Source organism: Quercus suber, unplaced genomic scaffold (genome assembly GCF_002906115.3).
Source record: "Quercus suber isolate HL8 unplaced genomic scaffold, Cork oak 2.0 scaffold_10, whole genome shotgun sequence".
Taxonomy (NCBI): domain Eukaryota; kingdom Viridiplantae; phylum Streptophyta; class Magnoliopsida; order Fagales; family Fagaceae; genus Quercus; species Quercus suber.
The window spans coordinates 72,808-89,707 of record NW_027069476.1 but is presented as its reverse complement, the minus strand read 5'-3'; the positions used below and the strand labels follow the sequence as shown (position 1 = coordinate 89,707).

The 16,900-nt window shown below is 38.6% G+C and overlaps 1 protein-coding gene across 1 annotated transcript in view; it reads right to left on the bottom strand.

Moving 5' to 3' along the window:
- Positions 1–16,900, bottom strand: part of LOC112000384 (uncharacterized) — a 71,492-nt gene that overhangs the window by 34,406 nt on the left and 20,186 nt on the right. The window contains exons 6-12 of the mRNA XM_065778011.1: positions 16,822–16,884; positions 16,679–16,738; positions 16,431–16,592; positions 15,114–15,187; positions 14,660–14,753; positions 14,385–14,521; positions 14,237–14,317 (exon numbers count right to left, since the gene is read on the bottom strand). Coding sequence (XP_065634083.1) covers positions 14,237–14,317; positions 14,385–14,521; positions 14,660–14,753; positions 15,114–15,187; positions 16,431–16,592; positions 16,679–16,738; positions 16,822–16,884 — 671 coding nt within the window. The remainder of the gene's footprint in view (positions 1–14,236; positions 14,318–14,384; positions 14,522–14,659; positions 14,754–15,113; positions 15,188–16,430; positions 16,593–16,678; positions 16,739–16,821; positions 16,885–16,900) is intronic.

Sequence of the window (16,900 nt, the reverse complement as noted above, 5' to 3'; positions counted from 1 at the left end):
ATTGCAGATTTTGAACAACTCAGCAAGGGTTTTGTTTGTCATTTTATTGGGGGGCAAAGACACAAAAAGCCAACTGGCCACCTTCTCAACATTCAACAAGCAGAAGGAGAATCACTAAGAAAAAATGTCACCTAATTCAATAAGGAGCTGTTGCAGGTAGATGAAGCTGAAGATCAAGTTATCTTAACAACCTTCCAAGCAGGGTTACTGCCAGGAGACTTTTTTTTCTCAATCACTAAAAGTCCATTAAAAAACAATTACGAAGATGCTCCGTAAAGCTCAAAAGTACATGAATGCAAAAGATGCAGTGCTCGCTAAAGAAATGAAAGGAAAAAGGAAGAGAGACGAAGGAATAAGCAGCAATCACAATAAGAAGAAGGAGACACAGAGTGTTGGGCAAATCACAGGGAAAAAGAAGGAACTTCCAAATAGAAAACCCAAGTTCACTAACTTCACTCCTCTAATAATGCCAATCGAGCAAGTCCTTATACAGATAAAAGATGATCCATCCCTGTGACGGCCAAAGTCAATTAGAACTCTAGTAGAAAGAAGAGACAAGAACAAATATTGTAGGTTCCACCAGGGCCATGGGCATCGTATTGATGAGTGCAGACATTTGAAAGACCAAATGGAGACTTTAATCTGAAAAGGGAAGTTATTGAAGTACGTCATAAAGACGGAGCCCCACAGATACCAACGGAAGGACGACTAAGATAGAACTCTAGAGGTAGGGAATAGCAAACCCCTTGCAGGAGAAATAAAGACGATATTGGGAGGACTAACAACGAGCGGAATGCTGAAGTCCCTAAAAAAAGCATAGTGGAGAGAATTAAAGAGCATCCATTCATGGCTCCCTCCAATGAAGATGCTAAAGAATGACGAGCCTGATAGTCTTCTTAGAGAGAGATGGCCGTGGCATCAAGCAACCCCATGATGATCCATTAGTAATCATGCTCAGAGTAGAAGAGTTCAACATCCTCCGGGTGCTCATTGACAACAAAAGCTCAGCAGATATCATCTACTTGCCCGCGTTTCTACAGATGAAGCTGGATAAGAAAAGGATCAGGCCTTTCACCTCGCCTCTGGTAAGCTTCACAAGAGATAGAATCATCCCTAAAGGCATTGTCACTCCAATTGTAATTGTAGGAACTTACCCAGTATAGGTTACCAAGGAAATTGATTTCCTCATTGTTGATTGCCCTTCAACATACAACATCATCTTGGGAAGACTTGCACTCAACAGACTAAGAGCAGCGACGTCAACATATTACTTGGAGGTGAAGTTTCCAATAGCCCATAAAGTAGGAGAAATCCGAGGAGACCAAGTTCTGGAAAGAGAGTGCTATAAAGTTGCTTTAGCATCGAGAGAGAACCTTATATGGGTGATCAATGAACCAAAGCCAATCCCCGGACCATTAGAAACACCAAAAGAAGTTGAGATTGTCTCAGGAGATTCCACAAAGGTATTGAAGATATAAACCGCACTCCTAACCTCAGAGAATGAGGAAATGATTTCCTTCTTAAGGGCAAACCAAGATGTTTTCGCCTGGAAACATGAGGATATGCCTGGAATTGATAGGAAGATCATACAATATCGTTTCAACGTTAATCCGGAATGCAAACCTATGAAGCAGAAACAGAGAATATTTGCGCCAGAACACAACAAAGTTATAACTGAAGAAGTAGAGAAGCTATTAGAAGCTGATTTCATTAGAGAAGTCTTTTATCCAGATTGGCTAGCAAACGTGGTAATGGTAAATAAGAGCAATGACAAATGGAGAATGTGTGTTGACTTTACAGACCTGAACAAGGCCGGCCCAAAAGATAGCTTCCCCTTGCCAAGGATTGATCAACCGGTAGACTCAACTGCTCGGCACAGGCTCTTGAGTTTCATGGACGCATTTTCTGAATACAACCAGATTCATATGGATGAAGACAATCAAGAGAAGACCTTGTTTGTTACTAGCCAAGGGTTGTATTGCTACAAAGTTATGCCCTTTGGACTGAAGAACGTAGGAGCCACTTACCAAAGATTAGTAAACTGTATGTTCTCTCACCAGATTGGAAGGAATGTGGAGGTGTTCGTAGACGATATGCTAGTGAAAAGTAAGGACAAAGCCAACCACTTGGACGATCTAAAAGAAACCTTCAGCACACTACATAAGTACACTACGTAAGTGTGTTTTTGCTATTGCTTCAAGAAAGTTCTTGGGACTCATGGTGTCCCAACGAGGTATAAAGGCAAATCCAGAAAAATTAAAGGCAATAATCGAGGTCAAGTCACTAAAAACAGCGAAGAAGGTGTAGAGCTTGACAGGAAAGGTTGCAGCCCTAAATAGATTCGTCTCTAGGGCAACAGACAAGTGTATGCCATTCTTCAAGGTATTGAAAAAAGCCTTTCAGTGGACTGACAAATGTGAGGAAGCCCTTGCCAAATTAAAGGAGTACATGACGAAGCCACCTCTGTTAAGCCCCTTGGTGATGGGAGAAAAGCTATACCTCTACTTAGCAGTATCCAACACTACAGTAAGTTTAGCACTAATAAGAGAAGAAGGGAACATTCAAAAGCCAGTTTATTATACTAGCCAGGCATTCCAAGGAGCAGAGACAAGTTACCCAAGGATGGAGAAGATAGCTTTCGCATTATTGGTCTCCTGCAGAAAGCTTTGTCCGTATTTCCAAGCACACCCTATCGTCATCATGACACACCAACCCATAAGAAAGACGATGAACAAGATAGATGCAGCAGGACGACTCATTCAATGGGCAATTGAATTAGGCCAATTTGACATCGAATATTGGCCTTGAGCAGCAANCGTTTCTTCATCAATGATCGTATTAAATGCGAAACGTCTTCTCTGGGTAAATGATGATCTTCGCGTAGTGATGACCATAAATTTTTTACTTATCAACTACCCCTTTGTTTGAACTGTCGTCTGTTAGACGAGATAAGAACAAATCCATTTGACGCTTCACATTTCATGTACACCGCATTTATGACGACTTGATGTCTGAGCAGTTAGGTGCCACGTGTACGGTCAGGATGCGTTTGACGTGCAGACGTTTCTTGGTTTTCCTGTGCATGTTTGGCCAATTATTTTGCATTTTTCCCCCCAATTTCCTTTCTTTTGCATTTTTTCCTTGTTTAGTTATCTCCTAGGGTTTGTTTCTCCTTTAAGGTTCCTTTCTCTGTCCTGTGTTCCCTGGTAAGTTCTTCGTGCTCCTATTTCTTTTCCTGTTCTTTCATGGTAGATTATTCTTCTATTAGGTTAGATTGTCCTTCAATAGCTTTTCTTTTCGCTCGTCTAGGTTGTTTACTTGAGTCTGTGGAGGAAGGGTGTCTCAATTAGGTCAGTCTTTTTGTGAGGGAGGACTATCCATACGAGCCTATTCTTTCTTTAATATTCCCTTTAGTTTCCCACTTCGCTAAGGTAGCTAGGTCCTTAAAAATGTATGAGGTTAGGTCTAGTGACTTAGAGATGGGGTTATCCTCGTTTGATGATCTTGTGATTTCGAAAGCTACTTCTCCTTCAACCCCTTATAAAGCCTAGAATATCTCGTGTTCCTTTATGAGAAAGGACGAGCATTGGATCAATGATATGTTTCAGTTCCCTGATTCAGTAAAGATTAGGATCCCAGGTGACAAAGAGAACCTGCCACTCCTATGCTGATGAATTTTGTTTTTACGAGGCCGATTTTATTAGTGATCTTCATTTCCTGTTCATCCTTTTGTTAGAGAACTTTTTTCTTATTTGCACCTTGCTCCAACACAATTAGTGCCCAACTCTTGGCAGATCATCATCTCTTGCATGGTGGTGTGGATGTCTGCCAATGATGGCGATGTCATCAAGAGGGATGAATTCCTCCATATTTATCATCTGAGGAAATTAAAGGACCCTAGCTATTATGAGTTTAAGCCATAGGATAGGGCTTCTATGTTAACACTCGCTTACCCATCATCTCTCCAAAATTGGAAGAAAAACTTCTTTTTTGTTTTTGGAAGTGGTTGGAAATTTGTCCCTGGTGTGCACCTGGACGAAGTCCCTAAGTTTTTTTCGTAGTTGGGGAGTTCCCGTGTCTAGTGCGTCTTTCTCGTCTTTCTGTTGTTTTTCTTTTCTTTTATGAGTGACAATGGTATATGACATACTTGTTTGCAGTTTCTCAACATCCTCATCTGAAGAAGAGGTATCAGCGTTGTGCTAAAAAAGTAAAGGAATATTTGGAGTCCGTCAAGGATTTTGACGAGCTCATCTCACCCAATCTTTATTTCTTCATTTTTTGGGTCTAGAACCATTTACTAAGGTTCAGAAGAATTTGGAAGTTGTGAAAAAGAATAAGCACTCCTCTCCCTTTTTGAAATATCGAGCTTTTTTTTTTCTTCTCTTTTTCCTTCCCTTTTTTTATTTTTTATTTTTTTACATGTTGTCTTCTTCCTTCTAGGAATGACAACTAGGTTCAGTAAGCAAAAATTAGTTGAGGCCTAAGAGAAGAAGGCCAAGGGCGGCATCGTCAGTGGTCTTCAGTCCAAGAAAAAGACAGGTGACAATTTCTAAGAAAGACCTTGTGATAACGCCTCTTCCTACCCATTCGCCTGCCAAGTGCCTTGCCTCTTCCACTTCGTCATTGGAGGTGATCACCTTTACTAGAGAGAAGGTTAGGAAGATGAAGAAGAAGGTTGGTTGTAAATCTTTTCTTCCTACCTTTTGGGATGATACTGACGCAGCAGCTTTGAAGGCTCATGAGGTGCTTTCTTTGGATGACCTAAGTCCTCTGATGGCAAAGTCTTCCAGTGAGGTGATGTCATCTCACATTCAAAAGCTTGTGTAGGTATGCCCTGTAGCTTATTTTTACTTCTTCTTTTCCTTCACTTTACTTCTGCTAAGGAAAATTTTTCATAGGTTTTGGGGGAGTCTTTGTTCATCTTTGGAAAACTCTTGGACTTAGAGAAGAAGGTGGCCACGTTTGAGCTTGTGATCAAGTCTCTATCTGGTGAGAATGAGATGTTCAAGAACAAGGTTGTCATTCTCACTGTTGAAGCTGAAAATGACAAGGAGCGTGTGGTAGTCTCAAAGAAGAGCCTACAGGCAAAGAAGGACTTCTGCAAGTTAAAGGACAAGCAGATTGGTGATCTGGAGTTGAAGTTATAGAAGGCTAAGGCCATGACGGTAGAGGAGTTCAAGGACTTTGACGAGTACTCTGATGAGCTATGTGGGTACTACATGGAGGGCTTTGACCTTCTTAGGAAGTGGATGGCAAAGCATCACCTTGACTTGGACCTTTTTGGTCTGGTTATGGATGAGGTTGAGAAGGAGCTTTTGGCTGATTGTCCCTCCAAGGTTATGGCAGAGAATGTGACGGACGGAGTCACAGATGCTGCTGAGGTAATGGAAGAGGCCACAACTACAACCCCTACAGATCTTGTCCCTGATAAGCAGTAATTTTTATGTTTTTCCTTTCTTCCGGTTCTTCTTTCTTTTTTTCTTCTTTTTCTGTAAGGCAAGAACAATATTTCTTTTTTAGACCCATTGTTTTGGGCAATTAAATAATCTCTTTGACAATGACAGATAGGTTTGGGGACCTTGTGCTTTTAGTCGTAGCAAACAACTCCTTTTATGCTAGGTTATGTTTAGACAACCTTTTATGACGATGCTAGTTGTGCTGAAACAACTCTTTATACTTAGCTTGTATTAGAACATCTCTTCTTCTTTAGTTGTGTTTGAATGGCAATTCCGATTGCATTTGGAACAATCTAGTATTTTAGCTGTGTTTGAACAGCTTTTTGTCAAGTCATGTTTATATGACGATGTTGGTTGTGTTTGAACAACTTAACATTTTTTTTAGCTGTGTTTGAATAGCTTTTTATTGAGTCATGTTTAAATGGCGATGTTGGTTGTGTTTGAACAACTTAACATTTTTTAGCTTTGTTTGAACAGCTTTTTATTGAGTCGTGTTTGAATGACGATCTTAGTTGTGTTTGAATAACTTAGTATTTTTTTTTTATCTATATTTGAACAGCTTAACATTTTTCAGCTGTGTTTGAACATCTTTTTATTGAGTCATGTTTGAATGACGATTTTTGTTGTGTTTGAACAACTTAGCAAGCTTTAGCCATGTTTTTAGCTGTGTTTGAACAGTTTTTTATTGAGTCATGTTTGAATGATGATCTTAGTTGTGTTTGAACAACTTAGTATTTTTTAGCTTTGTTTGATCAGCTTTTTATTGAGTCATGTTTGAATGACGATATTACGCTGTACTCATGACTTAAAGTCGTGGTATTGGAACGTCTTTAGGTTAACCATTTTTATTTTTTTTTTATTCGTGCTTGAATGATGATTGTATTAGCTGTGTTTAAACAGTTCTGATTTAGTCGACTTTGGTTGTTGTGTATTAACAACGTGAATGGCTATGGCATTGTTGGCTATGTGTGGACAGCTTTTGATTTGAAATTTTAATGACAAAGATCCTTGGGACATCTCCCAAGGATAACTTTTAGGTGTTGTATACATTTTTACTGATAAATAACTCATGGATAATCAATGATAATACGCATGGATAATGCTTTCATGTGTTATTAATCTTATGAATGACGAAAGTAATAACCGTTGTACATACTGATATGAAGAGTAGACAACTTAAAATAAAATGTAAAGCATTCCTTACTAGTAGTATTTCTTCAAGTGTTCTATGTTCCATGGTTGAGGTAATTATTGGCCGTCTAAAGACTTTAGGTAGTAGGAGCCTTCTCTGGAGTGATGGATTACTTCGTAGAGGCCTTTCTAGGCTGGTCCTAGTTTTCCTTGGGATGGATCCTTTGTTACCTGTGATACCACGAGGTCTCCTATGTTGAACCTTCTTATCTTAACCTTTCTGTTGTAGTATCTGGTCATTGCTTCCTTATGTTTGGCCATTCATTTCATAGCTTCTTCTCTGACTTCATCAATTAGGTCCAAGTTGCCGTTGAGCTCCTGCTATTTCTTCTGGTCTTCATAAGTTTTGACTTGGAAGTTCGTCAGTCCCACATCCACTGGTATGATGGTCTCAGTACCAAATGTCAGTCTGAATGGTGTTTCTCATATTGGAACTCTTATGGTCATCCTATATGCCTAAAGGACATTTTGTAGTTCCTTAGGTCATGCCCCCTTTGCCCCCTCAAGCCAAGTTTTGATAATTTTGAGCAAGCTTCTGTTTGTTACTTCTACCTAGTCGTTGGCTTGAGAGTGTCTTGGAGAAGAATAATAGATCTTGACTCCTAAGTCTTGACAAAATTTTCAAAACTTGGGATTGTCAAATTGCTTTCCATTGTCTGATATTATAACATGTGGGACTCCAAACCTGTAGATGATGTTTTTCCATACAAAACTTGTGACTTTAGCCTTCGTTATCGTCATCACTGGTTCTGTTTCTACTCATTTTGTGAAGCAATCAATTGCGATGATCAGAAATCAAAGTTGCTTCTTCCCTAGAAGTAATGGGCCCATAATGTCAATTCCTCATTGGGCGAAGGGCCATGGTGAAGATATGGGTGTTGTCATCTCTCCTGGTCTCATCTAGACATTTGTAAAGCATTGACACTAATCGCATGCTTTGATGATGTTGTATGTGTCCTTTTGTAAAGTTGGCCAGTAATATCCTGCTCTGATTGCCTTTCCTGCTAAAGATCTTACTCCAACATGATTTTCACATATTCCCTCGTGTATCTCGCGGAGCACATATCTGCTTCTTCTAAGCTGGCACATCTTAGATAGGGGAATGAATATCCTCGTCTGTACAGCATGTCGTCAATGATGATGAAGCAAACTACCCTGATCTGTATCTTCCTTTTTTTCGCCTTATCCTTAGGGAGCCATCCTTCTTTCAAGTAACGGATGATGGGAGTCATCCATTCATCTTATTCTTTTTTCTTCAGAACTTGCTTGCCTTTTGTGCTTGGTTGCCCTCTTATCTCTATACAAAGTTTGGAGGTCACATTGTAGTCGTTTGATGAGGCCAATCTTGCTAGGAAGTCAGCTTTTGCATTTTTGGTCCGAGGGATTTGCACAAAGTCTAGGTTGTCAAAATGTTGTGATAGTCGTTAGACGATCTTCAAGTACTTTTGCATTCTTTCTTTTTTGGCTTCATAATCTCCCTTCACTTGCCCAATTATTAGCTAAGAATTAGCTTGGACGATAAGTCTCTTTGCTCCTAGAGCTTTTGCTAGACTTACCCTTGTTAGCAATGCTTTGTATTCTGCCTCGTTATTTGTTGTTGGGAATTGCAATCTGACTGCATATTTCAATGTTTCTCCTTCTAGAGATATGAGAACTACTCTTGCTCCTCCCACTTTCTTCATTGCTGACCCATCCGTTTGGACCATCCATATTTCCATGGGGGGTTCTTCTTCCTTATAGGAGTAAGTGAATTTTGCAATGAAGTTAGCTAGCACTTGGGCTTTAATTGCTGCTTAAGGCCAATATTCGATGTCAAATTGGCCTAGTTCAATTGCCCATTGAATGAGTCGTCCTGCTGCATCTATCTTGTTCATCGTCTTTCTTATGGGTTGGTGTGTCATGATGACGATAGGGTGTGCTTGGAAATACGGACAAAGCTTTCTGGAGGAGACCAATAATGCGAAAGCTATCTTCTCCATCCTTGGGTAACTTGTCTCTGCTCCTTGGAATGCCTGGCTAGTATAATAAACTGGCTTTTGAATGTTCCCTTCTTCTCTTATTAGTGCTAAACTTACTGTAGTGTTGGATACTGCTAAGTAGAGGTATAGCTTTTCTCCCATCACCAAGGGGCTTAACAGAGGTGGCTTCGTCATGTACTCCTTTAATTTGGCAAGGGCTTCCTCACATTTGTCAGTCCACTGAAAGGCTTTTTTCAATACCTTGAAGAATGGCATACACTTGTCTGTTGCCCTAGAGACGAATCTATTTAGGGCTGCAACCTTTCCTGTCAAGCTCTACACCTTCTTCGCTGTTTTTAGTGACTTGACCTCGATTATTGCCTTTAATTTTTCTGGATTTGCCTTTATACCTCGTTGGGACACCATGAGTCCCAAGAACTTTCTTGAAGCAATAGCAAAAACACACTTACGTAGTGTACTTATGTAGTGTGCTGAAGGTTTCTTTTAGATCGTCCAAGTGGTTGGCTTTGTCCTTACTTTTCACTAGCATATCGTCTACGAACACCTCCACATTCCTTCCAATCTGGTGAGAGAACATACAGTTTACTAATCTTTGGTAAGTGGCTCCTACGTTCTTCAGTCCAAAGGGCATAACTTTGTAGCAATACAACCCTTGGCTAGTAACAAACAAGGTCTTCTCTTGATTGTCTTCATCCATATGAATCTGGTTGTATTCAGAAAATGCGTCCATGAAACTCAAGAGCCTGTGCCGAGCAGTTGAGTCTACCGGTTGATCAATCCTTGGCAAGGGGAAGCTATCTTTTGGGCAGGCCTTGTTCAGGTCTGTAAAGTCAACACACATTCTCCATTTGTCATTGCTCTTATTTACCATTACCACGTTTGCTAGCCAATCTGGATAAAAGACTTCTCTAATGAAATCAGCTTCTAATAGCTTCTCTACTTCTTCAGTTATAACTTTGTTGTGTTCTGGCGCAAATATTCTCTGTTTCTGCTTCATAGGTTTGCATTCCGGATTAACGTTGAAACGATATTGTATGATCTTCCTATCAATTCCAGGCATATCCTCATGTTTCCAGGCGAAAACATCTTGGTTTGCCCTTAAGAAGGAAATCATTTCCTCATTCTCTGAGGTTAGGAGTGCGGTTTATATCTTCAATACCTTTGTGGAATCTCCTGAGACAATCTCAACTTCTTTTGGTGTTTCTAATGGTCCGGGGATTGGCTTTGGTTCATTGATCACCCATATAAGGTTCTCTCTCGATGCTAAAGCAACTTTATAGCACTCTCTTTCCAGAACTTGGTCTCCTCGGATTTCTCCTACTTTATGGGCTATTGGAAACTTCACCTCCAAGTAATATGTTGACGTCGCCGCTCTTAGTCTGTTGAGTGCAAGTCTTCCCAAGATGATGTTGTATGTTGAAGGGCAATCAACAATGAGGAAATCAATTTCCTTGGTAACCTATACTGGGTAAGTTCCTACAATTACAATTGGAGTGACAATGCCTTTAGGGATGATTCTATCTCTTGTGAAGCTTACCAGAGGCGAGGTGAAAGGCCTGATCCTTTTCTTATCCAGCTTCATCTGTAGAAACGCGGGCAAGTAGATGATATCTGCTGAGCTTTTGTTGTCAATGAGCACCCGGAGGATGTTGAACTCTTCTACTCTGAGCATGATTACTAATGGATCATCATGGGGTTGCTTGATGCCACGGCCATCTCTCTCTAAGAAGACTATCAGGCTCGTCATTCTTTAGCATCTTCATTGGAGGGAGCCATGAATGGATGCTCTTTAATTCTCTCCACTATGCTTTTTTTAGGGACTTCAGCATTCCGCTCGTTGTTAGTCCTCCCAATATCGTCTTTATTTCTCCTGCAAGGGGTTTGCTATTCCCTACCTCTAGAGTTCTATCTTAGTCGTCCTTCCGTTGGTATCTGTGGGGCTCCGTCTTTATGACGTACTTCAATAACTTCCCTTTTCAGATTAAAGTCTCCATTTGGTCTTTCAAATGTCTGCACTCATCAATACGATGCCCATGGCCCTGGTGGAACCTACAATATTTGTTCTTGTCTCTTCTTTCTACTAGAGTTCTAATTGACTTTGGCCGTCACAGGGATGGATCATCTTTTATCTGTATAAGGACTTGCTCGATTGGCATTATTAGAGGAGTGAAGTTAGTGAACTTGGGTTTTCTATTTGGAAGTTCCTTCTTTTTCCCTGTGATTTGCCCAACACTCTGTGTCTCCTTCTTCTTATTGTGATTGCTGCTTATTCCTTCGTCTCTCTTCCTTTTTCCTTTCATTTCTTTAGCGAGCACTGCATCTTTTGCATTCATGTACTTTTGAGCTTTACGGAGCATCTTCGTAATTGTTTTTTAATGGACTTTTAGTGATTGAGAAAAAAAAGTCTCCTGGCAGTAACCCTGCTTGGAAGGTTGTTAAGATAACTTGATCTTCAGCTTCATCTACCTGCAGCAGCTCCTTATTGAATTAGGTGACATTTTTTCTTAGTGATTCTCCTTCTGCTTGTTGAATGTTGAGAAGGTGGTCAGTTGGCTTTTTGTGTCTTTGCCCCCCAATAAAATGACAAACAAAACCCTTGCTGAGTTGTTCAAAATCTGCAATAGTTCCTGGGAGTATCTTGTTGAACCATACCCTAGCTGCTTCGTTCAGTGTTGTTGGGAATGCCCTACACATCACCTCATCTGGGGTCATCTATAATAGCATCAGCGTCTTGCATGATTCAATATGGTCTAAGGGATCCTTGGAACCGTTATACAACTCCAACTGTGGGAGGCAGAATTTTGGTGGGAGGGGACGGTTTAGTACTTCAGTAGTGAATGGTGAGTCCGTCCTTCGAATCATCCCATCCAGATTCTCTCTGCCTTTGTCCTTCATAGCATTTTTTCAGTTCGTCCATCTTTTTCCCCATGTTGTGAAGCTCATTTTCCACCCTGGTGGAATCTTCTCCTGAGGTCCTATCTCGCTGTTGGCTTGAGAGTTTAATTCTTCTTCATTTTGGTTTTCAGTTTTCATCGACATTCTGCTTTTGGGATTCCATTGTCTTTCGCAGTTCTTTGTTCTGGGAGTCAGCTTTTCCACATTAGCTAAAAAGGCTTGGATTTTGTTGTTGTTGCACAACATCTGGCTAAGGTGTAATCTCTGCGTCCATCTCGTACTTCGAGGAACTCTTTTGTCACTAGGAAAGATGGCTTGAATGATTAGAGTTCCCCGTAGACAACGCTAAATTGATGATGCAAAAAATCAACAGTTGAGCTCCTCATCGTAGCAGTGGACGAAGCTGTTATTGGGTTTGCCTCTGTTGGAAGAAAACCTATAAAATGAACTGGATGGATGAATAACACGCCGGTGTGGCGTTAGCCAAACTGCCTCCAATGCTTAAGTCAGTAAAGGAGAAATATTTTTGAGAGAAACAGACTAGAGAGTGATTTTCGTAGAGTATTTGTGTGTAATTGGGCATACCTTGGGTTTCTGGTGCTTTCTTTTTTATAGTTGAGTGCCTAATCAATGGGCGATGAATCACTGCATTTATGCTCAATGGCTGGTGCATTACAGAATCTTTGTTTGAAGTTCACAACTTATTCTATGACTATTGCTCCATTCGTTACGTTTCATCATCAATGATCGTAATAAATGCGTAACGTCTTCTCTAGGTAAATGACGATCTTCGCATAGTGACGACCATAAATTTCTGACTCATCAATTTGGATTCAAAGATAATGATGGAAGTAAGCGAGCCTTGACTTTGTTTCCTGAGTTGATAAGTGGGCCCTATGTGAGTAAGGGGTGACTGCATGAGTGTTAAATATCTATTTAGAAGGTGATACACGTGATTGGCAGTCAATTAGTGGCTATTGTCTTTTAATGGGTAATACTCAAGTCTTTATCTGCCCCGAGGTTGCTACTTTTCCAAGTGAATAAGGGGTCCCCCTTAAGTGTGCTCCTTGCTCAACAAGTTGCTTCCTTGCCAAGGCTTTCTTCTTAAATAGAGGATTGGGTTAAGTTTCTCCCTAACCTCCATGATTTCATTTGCTTCGCAGGGGTGTGAGTCATTGCCTTTATGCTCTTTGGACTAGCCTCAAAGGCAATCTCATATATTTTTTTCGAAAGAGTAGTCTCCCCACACAAGGGATTGTCCACCCTACTTGAGAAAGTACCATCAATTTTATATATATATATATATATAAAATAAAATAAAAATAAAAAACCATGCAGTTAGCTTGATATCATGATCAGTTTTGTAAAGTGCGTACAATAATCATAAATTTTCCATGTTCCCCATAAAAAGCTTCTTCCTTTTCTATTTTCTATAAAGTAACAAAAATATGTGCATGTCCTAATCTTCAACCTGTTACTAGAACGGCCGTTTTGCACTTTCGAATTTGCCTTACTTTGCAGAAAGAAATTGTAAATGCTCTGGGATGGCTATGTTTCTTTAGCATATAAAAAATTCTAAGCATGTCTCGGGTGGAAGGCTAATGGAACACGAGAGTGCATGATAACAACAAAGGGTATTTGTTAGGTTCTAAAGATTTAGAATTTCATGTATTTAGAACTTTAATGTGTATTATTAGCAAACCATGATCAAAACAAGTTATTTAGTCTTGTTTAGACTTGCTCAAAGTAGTGTTGTTTATGTAAAGTTGGAATCGAGCTGATGTAGAATTCACTGTGCATCTCAGCCTGGCTCAATTGATCAAAACTTAGGCTCGATCAATCGAAATTCGGGCAGATGCGTTTTTTTTGCAGAATTTCCAATTCAGCCATAATTCCTAAAACGTTTAGAGTTTTATGTTTTTGCCTTAGATATATAAGGCAAACCCTAGCCACGTTTTGGAGGTTCCTCATATTGCTGTTTGTGTGAATCTCTTGTGAGATCTGTGAGAAGCTTTCCTTCACACAAGCTTAGGATTATCAAGGAGGAGATTTCTTCAAGAACTTGATGATCATTCAGTTGTTGCCATAAGATCTTAAAGATACACAAGCAGAAGTGCTTATACTTGCTGGAGAATCCAAGAAAGAAGGAGTCCGTAGATTCGGAACTTGCATGTAGTCGTGTCAGTAAGTTCTACTAGTGGGTAGTAATAAGAAATCAAGCGTGGGAGCTTGTAAGTCTTATTGTATGAACTTCGATGCTTTCAAGATAATGGATTCAAGTTTACCATGAGAATAGCTAGGTTAAATCAGTCCCAGGTTTTTTACCGGTTTGGTTTTCCGGGGTCATCATATCTTTGTGTTATTTATATTTCCGTTGTTATATACTTGATATGATTGTTTGATTGTAATAACCTAGATTTGCATAATTTGACTAAATTAAACACTTGGCTAATTAACTATGTTAATCCGGTTATGTTAAGAGGTGTAAAAACTGTTCAGTATTGTTAAAATATTAAGAGCCCAAATCTCTTATATATCTTATGCCAAATTGATAATATATTTTTTCTGCAAATAAAGTACCTAACTGAAAAACTTATGTTTTTTTTCGCTAGTCTAACCACAACTTGGTGAAGAAATTATTTTAGTATTAGGAGGTGTCTTTCTTTGAGACAAGAGAAGTAAGAGAATAACATGATATATTAACTGTATTCTTACCTCTGATTGTCCATAAAATTTTTTCTCCACCATTTGAGTGTTTGACAGTAATGAATCCCTATGTTCTCCGCGTGCTCCACGCTACACTTACAAAACTTTGAATTAATTTTCTAGAGAAAAATAGTTTAACCAAATAATAAAATAATACCAGAGTCTGGATGCGTTAGCCATGGCTGATGTTATCCTGCTTAATGAAGGTAGGCATCCACCAGGAAATATATATTCCTTTATAAAATCCGAACTTCGCCTGTACTCGTCGTAACGTTGGTCTGGTATTGATGTGAACTAAACAAGGCAACTTCAATGGTTAGCAATATATTTGAACTAAACAAATAGAAGAGTTATAGAGACCAAGACATTATAATAAAAACTGGGAAAAAGCTATATATATATATATATATAGGACATCATTTGTTTAATTACCTGCAGAACAAAAAGCCCGTCTTCTGCTAATAATGATTCACAGCAACCAAAAAACTCTTCCATATATTCATGACCGACATGTTCTATCATCTCACTGAAAAATTAATTAATGTTATCAAAAGATTATGTTTTTATTTTATTTTATTTTTATTTTTTGTAATGATTAAGGTTAGATTATGTTCAAGTTAGCTCATATTTGTTTTTGAGCCAAAGAAACATATGGATGTAGCGTAGTTGGGTAAGTGGAGTTGAACGTCGTGAACCGATATAATATATAAACATTAATTTCAGTAACTCCAGTTTCTCATATAATGGATTAATTGCTTCTCACTCTTGTAGACGTAGGCACATTGCCATACAACGTAAAATCATTTTGTTATTTTTATTTCTTTAATCTTACTTAAACTGATTATATTCATTACGGATTAAAATAGTTGGTGGCAAAGGAACTCACCAGGATATAATTCTGTCATATTTGTAGGTATCGGGCAATTGGCGGTAATCACAAAGGAGAAACTTAATGCGGTCCTGCGAGCAAAGTTGATTAAGGTTAATTTTGAAGTAACTAATTGACCTTGAGACAAAGAATAATTTCATAAGATGTGCCATATTTAACCAGATGGTTTCTTGCTAGGACAAGAACCAATTATTATGTGCAAATTGTAAACCTAAACAAGGCAAAACGGATTTATATATTCTTTGCTATGTGCTTGTTAAGTATGTCAATGTGACCACAATAAAACAACGATGGTGATTCTATTCTTTTACCTCAAAAAATGGCCTTTGTTTTAGTTTTAGTTTTCATGATGAATTTAAGATTATATATATGGTGCAACATCATTAAAATTTAATTCCACCAAATAAAGAGTGAGACTCTTTTTAAATGATGTAGTACAACATTTAGATTTAGATTTATTAACTATCATATTTTTACCATAAAATAGGTCCAATATTATAAAGCAAATTTGATGATCATTCTCCATATAACAAAAGTAAATGGATAAAAGTTGTTAAGTATACACATCTGATTGAAATCTTATATTGAATAATGATGGGAAAGGTGTATGGATGATATAATATAATCGGTTCCAAACTCAAAGGCTTTAAGCCTTTTGGGTCAAATGGTCATTCTATATGTTATATTAACTACTTAATTGAATGTTTCCTAATGTGTTTTTCACCCAACAAGTGGTATTAGAGCACATGGGGTTGTGTGGCAAAGGTTGCAAGGCTATCAACATCGCTTTCACAATTGGAGCGAAATGGTATATTGCACAAACCAAGCCCATAAAACTCACAAAAACGATTTTGGAAAAAGACCCAACAAATGAATATTGCTATCAGTGCTAGATTATGCTGTAGCGTGAGGTTTCAATGGACTCGGAAGTGTAGGCCAAGTTCCCATGGATAAATGTGCAAGGTTGACATGTTGTTCACATAGATGGAGTAAGACCCATGAATGACGCATTGATAAAGAAAAACCCATAAGGCAAGGGGGAGCAAGTAAGGCCCATGAATGACCCACAAAGAGGTTTTGAAGCCCACAAAGAAGCAGAGACTTACACGTATGGGGCTAAGAGATTGTTAAGTATACACGTGTGAGTAACATCTCACATTAAATAATAAGAAGAAGAGTGAATGATTAATAAGTCATAGTTGACCCAAACTCAAAGGCTTAAACCTTTTATACTATGTACAATCAGAAACAATTTTTTTTTTTATATTTTTTTTTTACACCTTTTATGGTAAATGTCATTCGTCAAATTAGTACCTGAAGGCCAGCGTCTTTCACTTTCTTTTCCGCAAGTTTTAGTTGCTTTTTAGACAAAGTGATGCCAGTGTATTTGCAACCAGTTCGATTGACAACTTCAATAGCAAAGCTTCCCCAGCCACACCCAATTTCAAGAACTTCATGCTTCTCTTCAATTCTTGCCTAAGTTAATTGAAAAAAAAAAAAAAAAAAAAAAAAAAAAAAAAAAAAAATAAAAAAATTGATATAACCCAGTAGAAAAGTCTCACCTTTTCAATCAAAGTAGACATTTTTCTCAGCTGCGCAACCTTTAAGTCCTCATCTTCCTTCTAAGAAATATAGTCATAAAGGTGAATTTAAGTTAAAGCTAAAGCTTAAAAAGGAAGGTGAAAAGGTTAATTTTGATCCTAACCTTAAATACAGCGGTGGAGTATGTCATTGTTTCGTCCAGGAACAGAGCGAAAAGTTCATTACTCTAGAAACACAAACAA